Source organism: Harmonia axyridis, chromosome 7 (assembly GCF_914767665.1).
Source record: "Harmonia axyridis chromosome 7, icHarAxyr1.1, whole genome shotgun sequence".
NCBI lineage: Eukaryota > Metazoa > Arthropoda > Insecta > Coleoptera > Coccinellidae > Harmonia > Harmonia axyridis.
The window spans coordinates 28612412-28636345 of record NC_059507.1 but is presented as its reverse complement, the minus strand read 5'-3'; the positions used below and the strand labels follow the sequence as shown (position 1 = coordinate 28636345).

Sequence of the window (23934 nt, the reverse complement as noted above, 5' to 3'; positions counted from 1 at the left end):
TCGATTCTTGTCTGCATCATAAAGTTATTCCCGATTAAACATGTCAGCTGACGAGCCGAATTCTCGTCATTTGCGGGAGGTTTTAATTTTCTGCTTTAATATGAAGAAATCTGAGGCAGAGGCACATCGAATGCTCTCAAATAGCTATGATGAGGGATGAGGCCGCTATTAGTGAAAGAACGTGCCGAGAGTTGTTTCAACGCTTCAGGAACGATGATTTTGACGTCGAAGACCAGCATGGCGGTTGAATAGAAAAGGATTTACAAGATGCAGAATTGATCAAGACTCGTGTCAAATGCAACAAGAATTGGCAGGAAGATTGGAAGTGACGCAACAAGCCATTTTAAAACTATCAGCGTTGAACCATTAAAATCCAAGATTTAATTGAAAATATTGATGCCTAAAAAGTTACCAATATAGATTCATACATCCTGAAGGTTCTAATATTTCTGAGAAAATGATACATTCGTTTGTCATCACAAGATTAGACATTAGAATTAGGAGAAATTTCCAAGGAAAACTTGACTCATTTACAGCTATACCAATTTCAGAATGGTAATTACAATAAAATTGCTGCAAGTTTTCATCACTTTGATGAATGATTGCATCTAATTAAGATATCCAATTAGGAACTTACCTTGACATTCATGCTTGCACCTATCAACAATCCGAAGCTCTGAGCTACCAACGAAACCAACACACACATGAACATGAAGAATACTATTCTGTATGGTTCATCAGTGGGTTGCTTTGTCAAGAAATACGTGATGGAAGAATAAAGCAACGTAGCGAAAACCTGAAATGGAGATATTTATTAAAATATAGTCTTTGGTGGAAGAATCTTATTTTAGTTTTTGAGCTTTTTAAAGGAAGATCCAAGAGTTTATGTTAAAAGGGAAGACCTAATAGTATATGTTTACATGGAAGAACCCATTTAATTTTCGACAAGGATTCACTACCTAAAAACTTTCGCACTTATTGGAGAACAGTCCATATACGACTATTTCTCTTATGTTATAGGACAATTTTTTCTATTCAATTTCGAAGAATTTTCAGAAATGAATAATTTGTTTTTTCCATCCCGCCTTGATTTCCTTAATGAAAAATGTAATTTATAGATATTTGAAGAGTCAATAAGAATATGTTATTGAATAGGAAATGAAAATCCACGTCCAGTTTCTTTGACATTCAAGACTGAAGAATTAAAAAAATTTCAAGACATTGAGGAAACATCGAGGCAAATACTTTAGAAATTATAAAATATAAATCGAGGAGGATCTAATTTGGAAACGGCTCGAAATATTAAGATATGCTAGAGAAAAATTTGGTTTAAAAAATGAATGGCCGATGGAAATATCACAGTGAACCTGGGAAATGGAATTCGTACATTGAAAAGCAAGGATGACTGCGACAAATAGAAAATTGTCACATCAGCGATGGATTATTCGATTGACATGAATTTTATTTATCCGCAAGATAATCTTGTGGCATTACATTTCAAATATGATTTCTGGCATATGACCGCCACGGCTGGCTCGGATGTAGTCCAATCTGGACGTCCAATTTTCGTGACTTTTTACAACATTTGTGGCCGTATATCGGCAATAACACGGCGAATGTTGTCTTCCAAATGGTCAAGGGTTTGTGGCTTATCCGCATAGACCAATGACTTTACATAGCCCCACAGAAAGAAGTCTAGCGGTGTTAAATCACAAGATCTTGGAGGCCAATTCACAGGTCCAAAACGTGAAATAAGGCGGTCACCAAACGTGTCTTTCAAAAAATCGATTGTGGCACGAGCTGTGTGACATGTTGTGCCGTCTTGATGGTACCACAGCTGCTGGACATCATGGTTGTTCAATTCAGGAATGAAAAAGTTAGTAATCATGGCTCTATACCGATCACCATTGACTGTAACGTTCTGGCCATCATCGTTTTTGAAAAAGTATGGACCAATGATTCCACCAGCCCATAAAGCGCACCAAACAGTCACCAAACAAACCAAAACAAAAATCAATAAGAGGAAAAACAACATACGAAGATGAATGGAATCTACTTGATTTTGTTCTAATTCAATGAAGTATTAAATATGAACAAAATTTATTCTGATTACTTGATTCAAATGTTACATGTCATTTGTTCGAAAATTGTGTCAGGCAAGCTTTTATATGATTATTGATTCGCTCAATTACTAGGTATTGTTTCGATTTTTGGATTCATTTTAATCAAACTACTGAGTTTTCTAAATATTGAGGAAATTGTTGAAAAAAATATGTTTGTCCTATAACACGAACAAAAAAGACACTATTTTTTTAGATTACATAAAAAGGATTCTTTGGTTTATTTCTCTAGGTGGGTGGCCCCTTCGATAAACGGCCATCCTAACAGCAGGTAATCAGTTTACTCAAATATCTATAATTTACAAATTTTCAGGTTCTAAAAGGGTATAATTTGTTTGACATGATACGAGGTCAGAATCACTTCATCCACTCGGCCAGCAGCTGTGTACTAGATAACGCTTCAAGGGAATATGCTAGAGATTTTCCGAATAGCTACATAGGCTAAATATCTACTGAAATTTTGTTTTTTCAATCTATATATAAAAGAGGATCTTTGGATATAATTTAAGGCATCACATTCAAACGACAGTACCGAATTGGATAATTCTTTTTTTTTTTTTGTTGTGTTCATTACTGTCATGAGAAGGTTTTTACGATAAAATATTTTCGAAAAAATTGCATGGAAAAGAAAAATGGCTTGCCATTCTCCTCCAACCGGGAGAACAATCATAGAGTATAAGTTGATACTTCGAAGGATGTATTTTGGGGTTCCTGACAGATAGTAGATGATTGAATTGCAACGAAAATGATTCTTTCTTATATGTTATAAGGATACCACTAATGCCATCTGGATTTCATTTTGAATTTAAACGTGTCCAGTGTCTAGTGCGACTTGCATTTGCAATGATTATATATGAATCACAAGTTCAACAGTTACAAATTGGTGGAATAAACCTTGAATTGCCCGGTTTTTCGCATGGACAGTTGTTGCTCGAGAATGGGGACTCAAAAAGTGTTGAATAACATTGTGTTGAAAGTATCATGTAATTCTATGTATTAACGGCCTGGCACTTTGCAGGTTAATTGAGAATTTGGATTCTATTTCAACAGTTTGAAGGAAAATACGAAAATAAGTGAAAGTTATATGAATACGATTTTTAACAAGTAACTCCACGCCAGTGCTTTTTTCATATTTTTTTATGGAAAATCGAAAAGTTTGATTCGTTGGTTGAATATAGGTATTCGATGCATATTTTTGGTGAGGTCTCTGGCATCAGAATGTTTTTAACTATTATGTTTCAAATGAAATTAACTCACATTGAATAAAACTACATCTCTCTAGTCTACATCATATCGTGAATTATATTCATCTAGTAAAATTCTGCCTGCACCATTTGTTTCATTATTCTTACCTGAATTGGAACATCAGCTAACGTTACTGCTAGAAAATAGGATTTCAAAGAGTACCACTTGTTGAAATATTCCTTACTGATAATTGGAAGCTCAGAGGGAACTGAAAACAAGAAATAATTGTATTTTCAAGTTTCTACAAAAATATTGAGAGAACTCACATGTCGTTGAAACACAGTTGAATGCGGTCATCATCAAAAACATCACAGAAAAATACATATAATTGAAATTGTTGAGCATATTTTGTGCTTTTATTCCTATCCCGTAATATAAATATCCTATAAAAAGGGCAATCAGGAGGTGAGTTGCGATTCTGGAGTACGTCAAGGTTCTGTCTCTACTTAAAATAATATAATTTCTCTTTATTAGGACTAGAAGTTGATGTAGGGAAGAAGTGGCGTAGTCGGATTGGCAGCATGTTGAAGTTTCATCGTTTTTGTCCCTATCGGAACTCTTCATTCTTCGGAAGATCACTTGGGGAATGCTGAATGGTGTTAACCTATTTTTGGTGATTGTTTTACCTGTGGAAGATAATTGAACTTGATAATGAGATCGAAGAACACGATGTTATACCTAAATACTTATATAAGTATATATATATATATATATTATATAAGTATATATAAGCAAGGAATTTCAAAGCTAGTGCGAGTGAATAAATTCAGATACTCCTTTAATCTTGTAGTATCAGAGTTTTTTGGAATGATTCCGCCAGAATGCTTCTATTTCGGTTTTTTCCTTCAACTGAATCTCTTTCTTGTAGGTACATTTAACCTTTACCACAGAAAGTGAGCAGGATGCCAGAATAACCAGACTATGTTACTATTGACTATTTAGTTGATTTTTTTGGGCACTCCAATACCATCTCAACATTCGATGATATGTCAGCTCAATGCTTTGATTGTTTATTCCATATCACATTTCCACACATCTTTTATTTTTTTTTGCAGATATCAAAAACAATTTAAGTTTATCATCTTGGGTTGAGGACACCGTTCACGTTATCCTTCTTTTAAAGGCTTAATTATTCTTCCGAAGTATTGAATTATCCAATTCACGGGAAAGCATTTCAAGGAGTAAGTAAAAAAACAGATCATGATGCTATTTGACAAAACTAAATTAAAATATATGTATGTATATTAAGTGTAGTGAAGAGAAATTATTTTTCCAATAGATGGCTTTAGTTATCTGTATCTCGCATTGTATAAGTCCGATCAGGTTCTACTAGATGGCTTTAGAAAGATGAGATTTTGTACTATAAAAACTTTTGTGACATTCGGATGAAAAAGTAAATAGTGTTTATGTTCCTGATACTGTAACAACAGCCAATCAAGCACAATACTGGTTTCATTGTTTGTTCATGCACTACGCACTGGTAGGCCAATTGTCGAAAATGTTGATAAAATCATAAAATCTGTCGAGTCCGACCATCATAAAAGAACTGTTTCGAGTTCCCAAGAGCTAAAGATTGCAGAAAAAACCTTTTGAAACCATTTGCGTAAGGTTGGTCTCAAGAAGAGGCTCGATATATGGGTACCATATGATTCAACGCAAAAAAACCTCATGGTCCTAATTTCCATATGCTGATCGCAACAAAATCGACCTATTTTTGAAGCGGTTGGTAACTGGTGATAAAAAATGGATCACCTACGACAACGTCAAGACGAAAAGGGTCGTGGTCGAAACGTGGTGAGCTATGATTAGCGGTCAGGAAGGTTTTGCTGTATTCTGGTGGTTTTGAGTTATCCCTTAAGACACAACTGTTTACTCGGAACTGAACTGTCAACAATTCGACCATCTGAAGAAAACAATCGCCCAAAAACCGCCAGCTTTGGCTGATAGGAGAGGAATTGTGTTCCAGCAGAACAACTCCAGGCCATACCTCGATAGTGACTAGCCAGAAGCTCCGTAACCTTGGTTGGGAGGTTCTTATGCATTTACCTCATAGTCCGGACCTTTGATCAAGTGATTACCATCTGTTCATGTCCATGGTGAACAATTTTGCTGGCGAAAAATTCGCTTCAACAGAGCCTTGTGAAAATCGATTGTCTCAATTTTTTACCAATAAGGACGAGTGCTTATGAGAGAGACTACACAATATTACCTTGTAATGGCAATAAGTTACCGAATAAAACGGCGCATATTCGACCTAAATCGTAATTACTATGGTAATTAAATCATCGTTTTTCATGCAAAAACAATGTCATTCTTTTTACTACACCTTGTAAATATTCATACTTAGAGTGTTGAAAGAAGGAAATACATAATTATTTTAAGAAGAGCACAAGGACCACTTCTTTCATTTTACAAGCTATTTACCTCAAATTGCTTTTATCCTTCATGTGATTGTAACTTAGGTACTTGACATTTCTACTAATTAAGGCGTCTGCAAGTTCTTGTGAAAATAGTCTGAGTGTTATCGAATAATTTTATTTATAAGAAAAAAATTGTCAGAGAGACTCAGCTAGGTATTTAAATTTGTATTCCTTATTAAGTAATTAGATATGGAATTTTTCAAGCAATTTTGGATTATTTTTGTTCATATCTATTATCATTTTTAATTGAAATGAAAAGATTATAGATAAGTGGAATTGAGGAGTTTGAGAATTTGTTTTTCTCTAATTCTGTGGTTATTCCGTTCATTCTTCCACATCTTGTAGAACAAAATCGTGCGAGAATATATCAGAAACGCACAGTTTTCATGGTTATATTTCATTATTCGATGTTGGCACTCCGAACTTTCCGCCACGGCTTTATCTGTCAATTCATCAATTTGCCTTAAAGAAATCAGTTCTGCCAACCAACATTTTTCAATGCAAAAATCACTAAAATATATTTATGGCAATATTTCATTAATTTAAATGAAAATGCAATGAATTAGAGAAAATAATGTATAATACTCGTACAGAAGGCTCATTCTACCACTCGTTCATTCCAAAACTCGCCACTTCGTGGCTCGTTTTTGAATTTTGAACTCGTGGAAGAATATCAATGCCTTCTGCACTTGTATTATAAATAACTATTAGCATTCACCCATTTGAAATGAATACTCACTCGAACAACTAGCGAGTGGGTCCACAATGTCTTTTTTAACTTCTCTCCAGTCGTCTCTTGTTCCATTCGCACTCCTTTCGAGTAAAGCATCAAAGTGATCTCCTAAGTCTCCCGCTGCTACTTCCAATACTGAAAATAAACGAAATCACATGATCGAAAGTGTCAACTATAATTGAAATCGTCTCGACAACAATTGTTCTCAAGCATTGACCTCTTAATAGCACCTCTTAATGATTCAATGGACAAATATAAACACATTATCTGATGTTTCACATCAACCAAAATTGGATTGGGGCGCTTTTGAAATCTGTTCTTTCTAAATTCAAAAGAAAATTGCTCAAACTTTATTTTTAATGTATGAGTTTGCAGTTTTCCCTTTAGCACTTTTTTCTATTTATTCTCTGAATTTAGAGTGTACGAATAGATTGATTTGGTTTTGAATATATCGTTCGAATATTTCGTTATTGTTTTCACAAAATTTTCATAAAATATTGAGTTGATTCCTTTTTCTAAACAGTACAAACTATTTGGCACCATTTGCTCGAATTGACTCGATCTATGAGGTCCAGTAAATCATTTCCATTGTATAATTATTATTTTTATTTTGAATCGTGGTCGTTGCGACTCCATCAGCGGTAACTATGACTACATGGTTATTTTATTCCTAATCTCACACATTTATACAAACCCAAGGAAGCCGTCGGTACTGTTAACGAAACGTACAACATCTTAAGGAGCTTTGGCTGTTACCTCGTTAGCACCAAGACATATGAGTGGTACTTAGGCCAGTCAACCCCGGACATTTGTAAACCACGTGTTTAGATGTTTCTACCTCTGTTTAAAAGAGCCTTCAAATATCATCTGCTGACTTTAACATGCGGTACAAAAGGCACCGACAGTGCCTGTCAGCAGTCCCATCATTAACTGAAGCTCAGCTCTCTTTCAAGAGCTTTCTGGTGTAGATCAGTGAAGGCACCATTAATTTATTTGCCTGAGCAAGACTGGTAGTGTTTTTCCAGATGGTTTTTTTATTGCCCAAATCCCATTGTTCGACCGCTGCCTTATATTGGTCTTTTCCAAACTCACAAAAAGGCTCAGGGCCAACAAGTATTAACCTTGATCTCCTTTTTGCAAGTTCATCGGCTCTTTCTTCCATACCACAATCCCCCGGTACCCTTAGTAGAGTTACTTTATTTCTTCTGGCCAATTGCTTTATGGTATCCAGATACTCCTATGTCAGCAGAGACTCCTATGTGATTACAGGAAACTCAGCTTGGCCTTGCTGTCCGTAGTTATATAAATACTAGCCCTTTTGAGATACTATTGAGCGCATGTATAGACTCCCTGATTTTGATCCATACTGTGTAAAAGAAAATCACATTTGCCCACAACTTGCTTTGTTGCTACGATGCCTCAACAACGATCTGTTTTGAAATTCACATGTGGAAAATTTATGGGTACCTATATTATATTGAAGAACATAAACGATTGTTGATATGAATTTTGTGTGAAAGCTGTGCACTATTTTAAAAATGAAATATCCAAGAATCCAGATTTACTACTTCAAAAATTATACAGTAGGTACCTAGTAGAAAAATTATAGATTAAGGAATGAAGTACAGTACTTAAATCAATGTTATCATAATTTGAGTTTAACGAGGTGAAAAATAAAAATACACATCAAAAATAATTAATTCGAGTGAGTAGATTGTTATAATGGGCCATATTATGGGTCTTTGTTTTGGAGCTAACTCATAAAGACTATTTGCTATTTGCATTCAAGACTCGTGAATAATTGTCGTGATTTTTCTAAATGAAATCCTGAAAAACTAAGTGTTTGTGTCTAATCAGTCCTCATGTTATAACTCAGTTTAGTTGAAAAAAAACCCCTTACTTAAGTCAATCACTTTCTGTTTGTATAATTTATGTCTATTAGATGAGAAAAAAAGCAAACAAATAATAAAGCTTCTTTCGAATTTTTTATCTTATTATGGACTAGTTCAACCTACATATATTCAAATATATCTCTTTCTGTTGTTTTCTTGTTAGACAATTTTACTATTGTATTAGCATATTCAGCTTTGCCATTCTCTTAACTTATGATAATGCCGATTGAAATATTGGTAGAAATATCTTGTGGTAAAAGCCGTAGAAGGATATTGTTAGACTTCAATACCCAAATCTTTCACATTGTCGTTGTCGGCAATGTATTGCTTCTGCTACTACTAGATACACTAATTATTGATATTGTCATTCAAACTTATGAATATTAATTAATATACTTACTAAAATCAGCAGGATTATGGTAAGGCGGACATATTAAATTAATATCACTCAAATACGGCAGTAGCTGCTTAACTGCGCCTTGATATACACAGTGACCCTTTGCTAAAACGTACAGGTGGTCGAACATTTCAAAAATTAAAGCACTTGGTTGATGGATGGTGCAAATTATTGTTCTGCCTGTTGCTGAAAGATCTTTGAGTATACTGACGCATTGTTTGGATGTCAGGCTATCCAGTCCACTGAAAAATAAGCACATAAATATTATTACATTTTGTATTTTATAATTAGTTACGATTTACGTAATGAATAATAAACTTTGTTTTTCCTTTATTTTGTTGTTGTCTTATAAAATTGAAATAAAGAAAAGGCAGGAGCATTAGAGAGCTAGTTCATTCATGCGCCAAAGGCATCTGATTTTGTTTAAATCTATTGGAAATCAAAAACTAATAAAAATATAATTATTAAACTATTGAATGGGTGTAGTCTGATGCAGTATTGTTGTTTTATAGCTAAAGTGGCATTCAGAAAGACTCTTCATTGGATACATCATCTCATTTAAGGAGGTATAGGAAAATGTCAATATTACTTCCGATCAGCAAATTCACCCCCAACCAAAAAAAGTATGAACTTATTGAGCACTAGTTGCCTGAAAAAATCGCTCAATAATTTCAACACAATGTCCGCAATTTTCGAATGTGAGCCGGAAATAGTTTCAAACGATAAAATTACAATTTCAAGCTTCGTGCAAAATTTCATTTTGATAGCTTACAAATATTGCGTCCTTATACACCACATACTATGGGTATGTACAGTTCTGTGGCCTTCAAGGGCGCAATTGACATATTAATAAAGGAGCGCTTAAAATCTCTCGAGTTTCCGTTACTGCTTTACTAATTTTTTGAACTAATTTCAATACTTCCAAATTATGTATCTTTACTTGATAAGAAGACATTTTTGTGATGTAAAATATTATGAACTCTTATTACCTGGTTGGTTCATCGAAGAACATTATCTGTGGGTTTTTCAATAGTTCCAAAGCAATAGACAACCTTTTTCTCTGTCCTCCTGACAACGCCTGTGTTCGTACTTTTCTTTGTTGCCATAAGCCCATCGAATTCAGAATTTCTTCTATCTGAAAATTATATCGGAAATAAGTAATAATTATTGAGTAATTGAATGACTTTCTTCAAATTCTCATTCAATTTAAATCTCAGAAATATTCAGTTAAATATAGGATATTAATATATATTCAGTTAAATTATAGGAAAAAAAGGTTATAGGAAAAATATTTGAGAAAATGAATGATTTAATAATATCAAAATTCTTTGAATATTTGAGCGATTGTATAGTGCAACCCCTTAAAGTTAGCAGAGCTACCATACAAAAAATCAGTGAAACTCATTTCAATAATTGTCGAGAATTTGTCGTAAAAGAAAAAAAATTATCGCGCTTCCATTTTTTTCTAGAGGGAGTGGGTGCATCTGTCAACTCAATATGAAGTAATCAGTATGACCCATAAATAATAATCGAATACTTCTTCATAGGCTATGGGTAATTGTCGAATATTTACCGAATTCTATCTGACGTGAAAAAACTAAGAAAAATTTCCTGAATTATTTTAATTACATTTCTATGAAATTTTCTGGTTCTACAGATATTTGGCATTTTCGGCAACAGCCCATATGTAAAATGAATTTTTTTTTCGATCTTGTATTATTGGTAACAGATATCAATCGGACAATCGGTTTAAGTAGCCTTATATCGTTCAGAATGAAAAATACCAATGATAAATAATGGAAATATTAAATTCTTATAGTACCTAGTTCACTGGTGTAAAATTTTCAGAATTTTGACCCGGGAATGGTCTCAAACGATATGATTTGATTCAATGATGATGAATCCTTACTCAAGTTTTATTGTGTTCGTCCGTATATGTATTGGGATGAAAAATGACAATCTTGTCTTGTGCAAAATTTCATATCAAACGCGAAATCAGAACCAAAGAAAATTCAAGAAGAATATCGAAAGAAAATTATCCAATTTCTGGGAGTTGAGGTAAAATACTAAAGTATCGTAAATACTAAATATTTCACTGATTACAGATGCGATCAGGTAGATGCTTTAACTGCATATACAGGGTGATTTATTTTTATGTTTGTTCATAAGCATATTTTTTTTATTTATAAATCATATCAATAGACATGTATGAAACATTTGAAGTCATTCATTTCTTAAAATAATTAAAATGGAACATATGTTCCCAAAATGTTTTTTTTTTTTTGTTAAAATTGCATGAACTTTCATAGGTTTCTCGGTGAGCTAATAAATCACCTTGTATAGAATAACTATAAAAGCTTTGTGCAAAATTTTGTGTTGATAGCATAACCAGACCCATAAAAAAAATAAGAAGTATATCAATTCATAGCAAATTAACCAATATTTCCCCGATTTAGCTGAGGTTTTGAGTGTTGGTATGAAAATATGGAATACTAATTTGAAACTGATTATTCAATCAGAACCATAGAGAATGGAGGAATAAGAATGTTGCAGTGTGAGACCAACATGAGATAGAGGTGTTTTTTGAAATGTTTCACAGCAAGCGTTAGATTATTTTAATGATAGAACATTGTGTACAACGCTTTGCAGTTGCAGAGTATCGACTACAATGTTAAAAGAGTCAAAGGTTGAGCCTCCTCTCAAATTACCATGAAGGAGAGGATAAAGAAGTTAGAAATCATGAATGTATCCATACCTTTTCTCGTTTTTTTCTGCGACTGACTTCGGAACTCATTTTCAAATTAGCTGCAACATTCATGGATTCCATAACTGTAAGTAGAGGCTGCAATTGATCATTTTGCATAATATAACAGGATTCTCGGCGAAAACTATTTTCATGTCTCAGTTCTTTGTTTATCGTCAGCTGACCGGAAGCACCTATTCTGAAAATACATTCAAGATCAGTTCTCTCACATTCTCGAAAATTAAAAATGAATTTGTATACATTTTGATTATTTTATTATCATGCAAACGAACCAAACAAAGATCGGTCTCGGGTTAAGGATTCACGGCTTGACTTGATATCCAAGATACTTGACTTGAAATCAACTCAAGTTCAGGTCAAGTAGTAGTTTTTCAATATCAAGTCAAGTATTTATTTATTGATTACCTACTTTACCTAAAATTGAAAAATTACTACTCGACCTGAACTTGAGTTGATTTCAAGTCAACCTTCAGGCCGGTCGTAAACAAAATATGACCCGTATTTATTTGTGTCTAGGTAGAATAAACAATATGAAGATGAAATTCTTTTTGCAAAAAAAATTGCGCTCCACAATATGTTATTTTCAGTCTTTCAACAATATAACCTTCCGAAAAGTTCCGATTTCAGTCTATTTAACGCAAGTGGTAGTATACTCAAAAGAGCTTATCTCACATAAAATCCTCTGTAACCAGTGACGACGTCAGCTTCCAAAAACAGGGGGGGGCCAAGGGGAGGCCGGATTTTTTTTTGGGCCAAAGTTAATCAAAATAACAAAAAAACAATAACAAAAATTATAGTTCTGCTGATCTTGTAATTATCTCAACCTTAGTAAATGTTAAAATGTTTATTTTTTTTATTAACTCTACAGTAGTTTAGAGTTTGTTTAATGTATTTATTTTCTTGAATAAACTCTCTTATTATTATTATCATGGAATTCTTCTATAGAAACTGCGTTATGCGGCATTTGTTCCATTGTCTCATAGGATTTCTCTTCATTTCTTATCCAATCAGCTTGGGAGTTGTAGGGGGTTGGTGTAGCCAGTTGATCTGTCCAAAAATTCTCAATATCCTCGACGGTTGGATAACTTCCTGGTGTTGCTGACATATTATTGTTTAACATTCTATAGAATTTTCTTTCGGAATTTTCAAAAATCATATTATCCTGTTTTCTTCTATAGCTCTCATTGTATCTTCTGAGTCTTTCGGAGTACACACTAAGTTTTTGTTTCAGTGTGTCTAAAATTTGTTGAGCATTTTCATTGTTTGGATCATACGTTGTATGTTGCCGGTGACGATCCATTATTATATTCACCATTTTTTGTAATCTTCTAGACGGCGAATCTTTTGCAAATTGGGTGAGCCTCCCAATTTCTTGGCGGATGCTATGAACTTTGTCTTCTAGCCTTTTTTGCCAATGTGGTTTATTTTGTTGTTTTTCTCTGGCTGGTTGCTGACTTTTAGGTTTTGGCTTCACACCTAGCACTGTTGCTATTGAAAATGCTGCACAGTATATAATGAGGTGTAATGATTCGAGATCATGGTAGTCAGAAAGATACTTGGGTATAATCTCCTTGTTGGTCATGACCAGAAGATGAGATAGTTTCTTAGATGTCCTCAATCTTGGCAGAATCGGTCGTCTCAATGGATCTGTGCCCTCAAAATCTATAACGCATCTATTCATTGTGGCAAATAATCGATCCAGTAGTTCTCTTTGGTCTTCTTCTGGATTTACGACGGGTGCAGCATATATATTCCGTCGTTGAGCATCACTTATTGCTAACACATCTGCGTTGTTTTGTTCCTCAGAGTTCATTTGTGCATTGATGTTGTGTTGGTTTTCAGCACAATCGTAGTTTTCTTCAATTGTCGTTTCGTTGTTAGTGAGGTTCCTATTCTGTAGCCTCAGTTGGACTTCATTTTTTATGGTGTTAAGTCTCTCATCGGGTACAAGTTTATTTCTCAATATGACCCGGTATTGGTCGGCTACTCTTTGCTCAGAAACTTGAAGTTCGGGATAGTTTCTGTGGAATTCTGCAAATAATTTTTGACGGTAGCCTATTTTATCCTCTTCCATATTAGTCACTTCATAATATATGCGCATGATCGTTTCATTTATCGAACTTGTCCATTTCATGCGTCTTCTTGGTAGACCTGCTTGGGTGAGTGCTGGTTGGGGATCCTGCGCAGCACCTTCAGCGGTCGGAGAAACTCGTGTTATTCTTCTCCTAGAATGTTGAGATTGTGGAGGCGTAGCATTTTGTTCGACAGACGCCCGTCTCCTTAGCACTCTGTCACCGACGTCCCGCATACTGTCATGTCCAGCGCCGGCTCCAGACACGCCCTGACGAACCTCAGGCAGCGGCTCTATATTCCTATTCCTTAAATTCACCATCATTCATGGGTTCCTCCGTGTCGTGGGGGAGACGGCCTTTGATCGCTTTTTACGATCCGCAGAGCTACGGTGGGAGAATTCTTGAGCTGCTTTCCACACGGCTTCGTCCGTTACCCTGGACAGGGACCCTTCGACAGGTTTCAGCTTCCCGGGTCAGAGAGCTCCTGGAATCTGCGGTGGGCAGGAGTCGATTCAACTCTCCTGATAGGTGAATCGCTAGAGATTCACCTACCGCTACCCTATTATAATTATTATTATTATTATACTCAAAAGAGCTGTAATTCCTATGCTACCTAGAAGCAATGTTCCAATATCAAATTTCATCAAAATTTAAGAACTAAAATTTTCATAGAACCGATCCCAATAAATATACCAATTAATTTTTTACCAACAAAGAAAAAGAAGAATGCGAGTTATGAGAATACCAGGAATGTCACGTTTGCACATGCACAACGCGCAAACTTTATCTGAAGAAGCTGTTTGGGACCATCTTCGGACCAAACCAAATTTCATCAAAATCGAATAAGAAATGAGAAATAAACGCAAACATTATAGTTCTGTTGATCTTGTAATTTTAGCCATAATATGTCAAATTATAGGGGGCCAGCAAAATTTTATGGGGGGCCCAGACCCCCCTGGTTCCGCCCTAGAATCGCCAATGTGTGATGTAACTTAAAATGTTTATTTATGTATCTGTATGTATTTATCTATCAGCTAAAATAAACTTATATTATTATTATTAATTCCCTTCCCTAATAGGCTCGGATGCAAAAGTACTTTTATGTTTCTGAAGATGACACAACCACTGTCGAAATGTTCGTGTCCACGTGAACACGAAAACATAACTATCTGATATATTTGGTTGTCAGAATATTAAGAACTAGCTTTTCAGCAATTAACAGAAAATATTTTGATTTGAAAGGATTTAGGAGCGGATGATATAATCATATTCAATTTCGTAAGCTTGACCTGAAACTTGTTGAAAACAGGTTAACCTCAGGCTACGGAAAAAATTCCCAAATGGAAGGTAAACTGATGAAAAATAATTTCAAATAAACTGAAGGTTATTTCCTGTAGTAATATCAAGGATTCAATCATAAAAACATTTGAATCAACATTTCGTCATGTGTGAACTGGCTTACTGGCTTAATAGCTAATAACAAAAATCGGTGACAATATTATGCGACCAGTTTTCAACCACACCACGAATCTCGTATAATTTTTGAGCCATTTATAGTTTACAGTGACTTAACGAAACACAGTGGCGAAACGAGTGGTTTCGTTTTTAATTGGCTGCCGGTTTCTGAGCCTAAATATGGCGACTGTTTCTTTACATTCTGCTTTTAACTGATTTTCGGGATTTATTCGAAATGTAAAGCACATTTTATTAAGTTATTGTAGTAGATATTCTTCAGTCGAATAAATTTGTTCTATATTCTATGGTTCAGTTCAGTCAATCGTATTCTTAAGTTCTATGGTGAAGCCCTGCCCGATTCGCCATTTTTAGACTCAATTTGAACCTATTGTCACCACTGATCGAATTTGTGGTCATAGCAATTTTGTGTATTTTTTCCAATATTCTCTTTGAATGTTCTATGGTCCTGATAATGTGATCTGCTCAAAATTTTGCACTGAGCTCGAAATTTTTATTTCATTTAAGCACCTCTTATATCAGCGTTCTCGGTTTCGTGGCAAAAAGAATATTGTGTCAATTTTTCGATAATTTCCGTTCGAGAGTTAACGTCTATACGGCTAAATGGACGGACGAATCAAATTTGATTACGAATTTGTCTGCAGCGAGTCTAACTTCATCGTTTGAGACCATTCCCGGCTCCAAATTCAAAATATGTACCGGGTTTTTCACTATAATTTGACCCCCCCTTTATCTTTGTTATTAAAAGAGGTACAAAAAATTTTTTTTTACAAAAGTTTCACGAAATCGACTAGTGTTTTTCGAAATGATTTCACAAAATGAAATATATACAGAGTGTCCAACATATTGATTGCAACTTCATTTTTTCAAATAGAACACCCTGTATATTTTTCTATATTTAATTAGCTCTTATTCCCCTGATTACGAATATATAACATATTATGTTTGGTCTATCTCTCTTATTCTGAGTACCACAGAGTTTCGAATTTTAAAAACCATCTGACATGCTCAGTAATCAGTTTTCAAGTGGAAGGCTGCGATAACTCAAAATGCCCTTTTTTGAGTTATCTCGTTGGCAACGATATGACATACGTTTTTCACTATAAATTGGAATTGGATGATTAGGATGCAACTCCATATATTCTCTCCTTGTACCGTTCTTATTTTTATTGTTCTTCACATCAAGTGAAAATATTTCAAATTTTTCCGCTTCTGTGTAGTGCATACTCAATGAACAGTTTCATTCAATGACAAACGTATGTCATAAATCGTTGCCAACGGGATAACTTAAAAAAGGCCATTTTGACTTATCGCACTTTTCACTTGAAAACTGATTACTTAGCTTGCTAGGTGATTCTTAAAATTTGAAACTCTGTGGTACTCAGAATAAGAGAGATAGAACAAACATATGTTATATATTCGTAATCAGGGGAAAAAGATCTAGCCAAATATAGAAAAATATATAGGGTGTTCTATTTGAAAAAATGAAGTTGTAATCAATATGTTGCCCACTCTGTATATATTTCATTTTGTGAAATCATTTTAGAAAACGCTGGTCGATTTCGTGAAACTTTTGTAGGAAACATTTTTTTGTACCCCTTTTAGTAACAAAGTTAAAGGGGGGGTCAAATTATGGTGAAAAACCCGGTACAGATATTGTAAAGAGCTGATATGTTCATAGAAGAGCGCAAAAAACACTCCGAACTCTACACCATGTTTTATCATTTCCTCCTATCTCATAGAGCTTTATATTCCGAGAAGGGTGATGAAATCTACGGCTCTCCGGTCGGCGAACAATTTTAAATCCATGAAGAATCAGAGAAACCTTGCTCTAGAAAAACTCAAAAGAACGTGATTACCCACCGACTGGGAATTTAATGGTCCCAGCCATACATAATGAGAAGACTTTATGAATTCTCTTACTATGGAGCGTGATTCTAAGGAAGCTTGGAACGCCTCAAGGGATCTAAATGTATGTATATCGAGGTTTAAATGCTTAATTCCTCGTTCTTTCCGATCCTGGCACTGGATCCTTTCACTAAAGCGACTATGATGAGGGGAATGGAGCCTACCGATTATTAACGTATCAATCGATAATAAATTACTAAGATCTCACCACTGAATCGGTTTAACAATAATGGAATGTTCCCTTTCGGCCAATCGAATAGAAGCAGGGAAGTATAGAAGCACAGATCCATATTTTCCGCTATATTATAGTGAGTTATAGTAGTGAGTATTATAACTCACGCTGTTTGTTAATATATACCCTTAATTGCTCAAAAGCAGTTGAATGATGAATATATAATTCCATAGGAGTAGATAATAGTATATTATTAAACGAGCAGTAATGTAGGTCATAACTCACGCTGATGAAGTTTGCAGCACGAGCCGCAGGCGAGTGCTGCAATTCATCAAGTGAGTTATGACCATCACCGCAAGTTGAATACCATACTTTATCTATGACTATATCAATAAATACTCAGAAAAAAATACTGACTTAGAATATAGACAGAAGGAACGGGAAATAAACATATGTGCTCGATCCCGAGTACAAGAGAGATGGAAACTTAGTGTCACCAATCACAATCGAACTAGCTTCGGCTAGCTCGAATCCAGTACAGAGTACAGACATAGAATTTTATTGAACAATCTCAATAGTTGCCTATAAAAATGCATTAAAATATACCAAAAAACCATTCCCTGTAAACGATGACTTAATGATCTTACTGCTACATCAATCTAGAACATTTTTTCAAACTCTTTTATATTTTTTTCGGGCAAGTAATTCTGTATGGTAACATTTGTAACGGTTCAATTTACACCATTTGATATTTCGGTTGGTACTACGCCCTCTAGAGGTTGATTGTGAATTCAACTCGGAATATTCCGTATTAATTTAAATTTGAATTTATTATGGAACAGTTATTTCCGGATAAGTGAGGTCGAATATCATTACCGTTGGGAAATATTTTATAATTTCTGGATTTCTTGTTTGTTTTCTTCTGTGTGGGAAGTTTCGTTTGACAACTGGTAGATTCTGTGGTTATGAATGATTGTCAGATATAGAGGTTATCGGCGATTTGTGATAATTTTGAGAAAAGGCTTTTGGAAAAAATTGACCAAATTTGGAGAATATATGATCTAGAATCATCCTTGTTATAGGCGATTATTTCTCCAATTTGGATAATTCCCTGTATGGTTTATGGTATTGTGAATATTTCGGGGAAATACGTTTTATACGTGATTATAAAATTTTCTTCCACAAGGCCCATCTCTTGTACTGAATTTACTCTGAAGATCTGAGAGGTATGATATCATTTCTATATCTTGAGCTGTTGTCTGAAATTTCTGTTTTATTAGGATTCGCTTCCCGCCGATTAGTTCGAATAACTGTTGAACTTATACGAAGAATATCAAGAAGATCCTTTTCCCTCGAACAACAACTGAGAGGTATAAATTCCGTTTCATTTTGTGAACAATATCTTATAGTATTCTATTTGGAATCCTAGTGCCTGGGTTGAGTCTAAGAATCCTAGTGCCTGGTTGGGTTGACAATCCTAGTGCCTGGATCACTGTTTGGAATCCTAGTGCCTGGATATTTTTGACAATCCTAGTGCCTGGTTGAATTGAATAATCCTAGTGCCTGGTAAGAGTCTGGTTGGATTTGAAGAGTCCTAGTGACTGATTACGTTCAAGAGTTTTGGAGTCTGGTGTATAGTACGGTTGGAGTTTATGGTATTATTTTCTGGTATATGGTGGTACATAGTATATTTCTGGCATATGGTGCAGCTCGAGTAGATGGTACATTCTACGTATAGAGATCTCACCGTTAGATTTGATGTCAACCTTCAATATTGACTTTGTATCAGGTAACCGGTGCTTGCACTGGCTTTAATGAGTATTGTACTGAGATTTAGTTTTTGAAAGTAACGATTTAGTGTACTGATAGTTAATCAGATATTTGAATAGGAGTTAACGGTTTTATTATTGATTTTCTATCCATTGATAGTTATATTGAAGTTATAAGTTATATTGAATAAAGGTTGTTTCATGCTTGTTATATACTGTTGCAATTGTAAACAGTTTGCGGTGAGGTGCACTTCACTAACTGGCCATTGATTTTAACAACTATAATACTTGTGTATCCCTTCAGGATTTGTGACTGGAATTTATTATCACTTTATTCAACCTGCTATTTTATACCAGCCAGTTAGTACAACCACTGTATTTGTATATTCCTTCAGGATCTGTGGTTGAGGTCAATCTTCTTGTTCAACTTGGTTATTTGTCTGGTTTATTATCTGGTAAATTTGGAGTTTGTTGAACTCTGTTTTAATTTAGTTTTGGTACTGAAGTTTGAGGTTAAGCCTAAGCCAAGTGTAGGCTGATATAAGGATCCTGTTTTCAGGATTAGTTTAGGCATATAGGTTATAGGAAGCCCTTCTGGCATTTGTTGTTGATTATAGGTTATAGGAAGCCCTTCTGGCATTTGTTGTTGATTATAGTTTTTAGGAAGCCCTTCTGGCGTTTGTTAGTGTTAGGTAAAGTTTTGGGAAGCCCTTCTGGCTCTTGGCAACTTTGAGAATTCTTTTTATTTTATTGTTTATTATCAACCACTGCATAAATTTTAATTTTATTAAACGTTTGACTTGAGTGATTTGTTTTACTGCTACTCTGGTAGAGGAGTACGCAATTTATTCTTAAGACAGGCATATCTCTACCTGGCGCCCATTATTACCTTCCATCTAATTTTGAAGAACTCACTCCCATCTTCACTGAGTGTAGTCGCGAGCCGAATTTAGCCTTGTGACCGGCTTACTCAAGGTCGACACGTCACACATTAGCTGTTTGTCTTTTGGAAATGTATGTAGGGTTTTTTATATCGTTGTCTAGGGGTTTATATAAAAAGGCAGCCGGAACTTAACTATTGTTTATTTACACTATGTACAATTCAACTTCAATTGAATGTACAGCCACTGAACTTTCATCCATGATATATTTTTGAAACAGAAAAAAAAGGCAATTCTATTTGTTAAAGAAACTTGAATGATTTAGGTACATTTAAAAAAACATAAGTTTGTTTTATAACTTAAAAACTAATTGAATGATTTAGGTACATTTAAAAAAACATAATTTTGTTTTATAACTTAAAAACTAATTGCAATAAAAAACAAAATGATTTCACCAATGGATTCTACTGAAAAAGTAGAATGTTTTGTTTCATGTTTATAGCACCAGTAATAAAGAAGTCATGAGAGCTTTTCATTTCAAGCCATGTTCCAATTTTTTATAGCTTGAAAACAGTTGGATTTATGAGGTTGCGGTTTTAACCCGATTAATCCTCTCAAAAATCGAGCCCGAAAATGTGCCATTTATTTTTACTAGCTCACTAGACAACGAGTTTGAGATACTTGATACATATGTTAAAAGTTTGCATAGAATGAAATTATTCTCTTCCTTCATCATGTAGGGTTGTTCTGGGGAAACCAATCCTACTAATTTTTGGATTTTAGAATTATATGCTTCAGTTTTGAAAAAAATTCTGAATATTAACAAATTATTATCACAGTTCAAAAGGTTATTGTACCTACTGCAACAGCTCTTGCAACGGTGATCGGTGACATTATTGAACAGACAATTCTGGTTTGGTCACTGTTCTTTTCTTCCTCGACGATAGCATTGAGCGCAATATTAAAAATTAAAATATCTGGTTTTAAGTTAGAGTCACTGGAGCTGATGTATTCTTACTTGACATGTATAGGAGTTAATGTATATCGATTGACAATATTCCTTGATATTGGTACTGGGGTAACAAGTCCCAAATACTCAGGCATAAGCGGATTATCATCCGCTTATGCACAACTCTATTAGGTACCATTTTTCTAAGGATATATTTGAAGAAGCTTCTCGTGAAATAGATGATAATTTGTGTAATTTAGATAAATTAATACACAAATACAACTTTATATTAAATCCTGATAAATCTAATGGATGATTTGGAAAGAGCAGACATTTTTCAATATGGGGATCAGTATATTCTAATGTCTCATCATTAAACTCGTAAAAATTTTGGGCCAAAAATTTGGTTCAATAGTGTAATTTCACATTTCAGAAAAATCGTACGTATGTAAAGGGTGTTTTTTTTTGAGCTATAAAACTTTTAATTGCAATAAAACAACGATGGATTATTCGATTGACATGAATTTTATTTATCCGCAAGATAATCTTGTGGCATTAGATTTTAAATATGATTTCTGGAATATGACCGCCACGGCAGACTCGGATGTAGTCTAATCTGGACGTCCAATTTTCGATGACTTTTTCCAACATTTGTGGCTGTATATCGGCAATAACACGGCGAATGTTGTCTTCCAAATTGTCAAAGGTTTGTGGCTTATCCGCATAGACCAATGACTTTACATAGCCCCACATCATCCACATAAAATGGATGGACACAGATCCAATTCCTGTGCTCGATGGCGGATAGACTCATCCGGGTCTTCCTCAATGCTATGCTCTACAGCAGCAATAGCTTCTTCTGTACGGCGTCTCTGGGAATGCGAGTTATCAATAAGAGTGTCTACTCTTATTGATAAGTGTGCGAAAACGTTCCATGGTTCATCGAATTGATTGCTCTGATGGACGATATTGTCGATGATAATATGGACGTAGTGCGCGATACGTATTCCGCACAGAACCATTATTTTCGAAATAAAATTGTACTATTTGCAAGCGTTGTTCAGGCGTGAACCTATTCATGATGAATTGCCAAACCAAACTGAGAATAAATCACTTGACAGCTGTTAAATCGGACGCCATCTTGAACAGTAATGACAACTTAAAGTTATATACCTGGAAAAAAAATCCTTTACATTTACCCATGAAGCACCCTGTATAAGCAAATTATTCTTTGAATGAAATTACGGCCTTTTCTGAAAGTATCTGGAAATGACCTCATTCATTTTGTCGCTAAGTTGCCACTATTGTCTAGGTACTTTATTCACTCGGAGAATCATTTTTAAATAATGAGTGTATTATTTAAAAATAACACAATAGTGATTTTGTTAGTTCATCTTGAGTGTCTTGTGATTTTTGATGTATACAATATCTAACAAATAAAATATTTAGGCGATCATCTTGCTACATTCTCCTTTCAAATTAGTTCAATCGGATCTTATTTTGTTCTTTTCATTAATTTTTGACAATTCTATAGTATTTTTCATGTGGCACTTATCAATCGACGTAAACAGGAAAAGATTTTCTGAAGAGTGGGCGTCGGGACCGTTATCTTAGCATGTGTTACATCTTGACGTCTTCAATAATGCTTCAAGGCTGACTCTGAAACTGATTAATGGAAGTCACGAGTAGGAGATGGTACCTAAGTAGTATGTTTCTCTTCTAGTTAATTTACCCACTTGTGAAAACGAATGACCTACATTTATTATGAGGGTTACAAGAGTGGTGTTTTTCCTTATTTATTTGATTATTATTCTAAACTAACAAACTAATTCTATGTCAAAATGTCAAGGACGCATAGATTTTTGAAAAATTAATGTATTTTGTGGGAACAAGATTTTTCTGGAGATGAATATCTTTGAAGACGCATCTCATTGAAGATTAACAAAATATTGTTCATGCCTTTTATTCAAAAATGATTTCGATATCTTCATGAAACTTGACACAATACGGGCTACAGCATCAATATTTTCAGTTGCTCAAGAATAACGCACACGGTTTCGATTCTTCAAATCATTAACTTGTCCCAACAGCTCAAATTTTTCCAACAGTTTCATTATTGCCAGCCAAAAAGGTGCTTCACGACGACCCAAAAATGATTTAGTTTTACGAACTGTGACTGCAAAATTTTCAACATCTAACAATTTCAATACGTTGTTGAAGCGAACATCGTTCCATTTTTAGCCATGGTATAGTTTTTACTTGACAAATGTCAATAGATAGTTCAAAAGTGATAACTATCCAGATAGCAGGCTATTCAAAATGCAACCTTTTATTGGAAAATCCTTCATATTGCAGTTCAGGTAGGTATAATATTAGCATAGTATGAGGAATGGAGAAATTTCATTGGAACTTACGACATTAGGAAATTAATGTTGATAGAAACTTTACCTATTCTCACTCAATCTACAACAAAACAATATCAATCGAATATTCTTCAAATACATTCAATTGCAATCTCGATATTCCGGAAAATGGAGTTTATTCCATTCATAAATCCTGAAATAACCTAGAGATATCATTTCATGACGACTGGACCTGATTAGTGATTTTATGATAACTTGTAGCATTGTACTTGTTTATCACAAATACACGCCACTGGCGTAAATTCTTATTGTAGAGCATAAAAAATATCAAAATATAGAAATCTTCTGACCACTCTATTTCAAATATTTTAGTTGTTAAAAATAACACCAATTTTTTCAGAGGGCTCCACTTTACGGACCAATTTTTGACAGTAAAATTCGAGGTTTAACGTGAGTGCAACTACATGGCGCTCAACATCAACAAAATCGAAAAAAGCACTAGACTGGCTTACTATCCTTTCCTTATACTATGATATTAGGTATAGTAATAAAACAAAATTTTTCCAATAGATGACTCTAGTTATCTGTATATCGCGTTGTATAAGTCCGATCGAATTCCACTGGATGGCTTTAGAGAGATTTCGTACTACAAAAACTTTCGTGACAGTTTTGTGACTAGTTAATTCATTGTACACACAAATTACACTATATTTTACAGTTTCTCTTCGATAAAGGCGAAAATGCAAGACAGTCGGATTAAAATGTAAATAGTGTTC

The 23934-nt window shown here is 34.5% G+C and overlaps 1 protein-coding gene across 1 annotated transcript in view; it reads right to left on the bottom strand.

Moving 5' to 3' along the window:
• The window catches only part of LOC123684166 (ATP-binding cassette sub-family G member 1-like), a 63355-nt gene that overhangs the window by 2359 nt on the left and 37062 nt on the right, over positions 1–23934 (bottom strand). The window contains exons 3-9 of the mRNA XM_045623323.1: positions 11563–11749; positions 9797–9942; positions 8811–9049; positions 6525–6653; positions 3632–3991; positions 3473–3573; positions 638–796 (exon numbers count right to left, since the gene is read on the bottom strand). Coding sequence (XP_045479279.1) covers positions 638–796; positions 3473–3573; positions 3632–3991; positions 6525–6653; positions 8811–9049; positions 9797–9942; positions 11563–11749 — 1321 coding nt within the window. The remainder of the gene's footprint in view (positions 1–637; positions 797–3472; positions 3574–3631; positions 3992–6524; positions 6654–8810; positions 9050–9796; positions 9943–11562; positions 11750–23934) is intronic.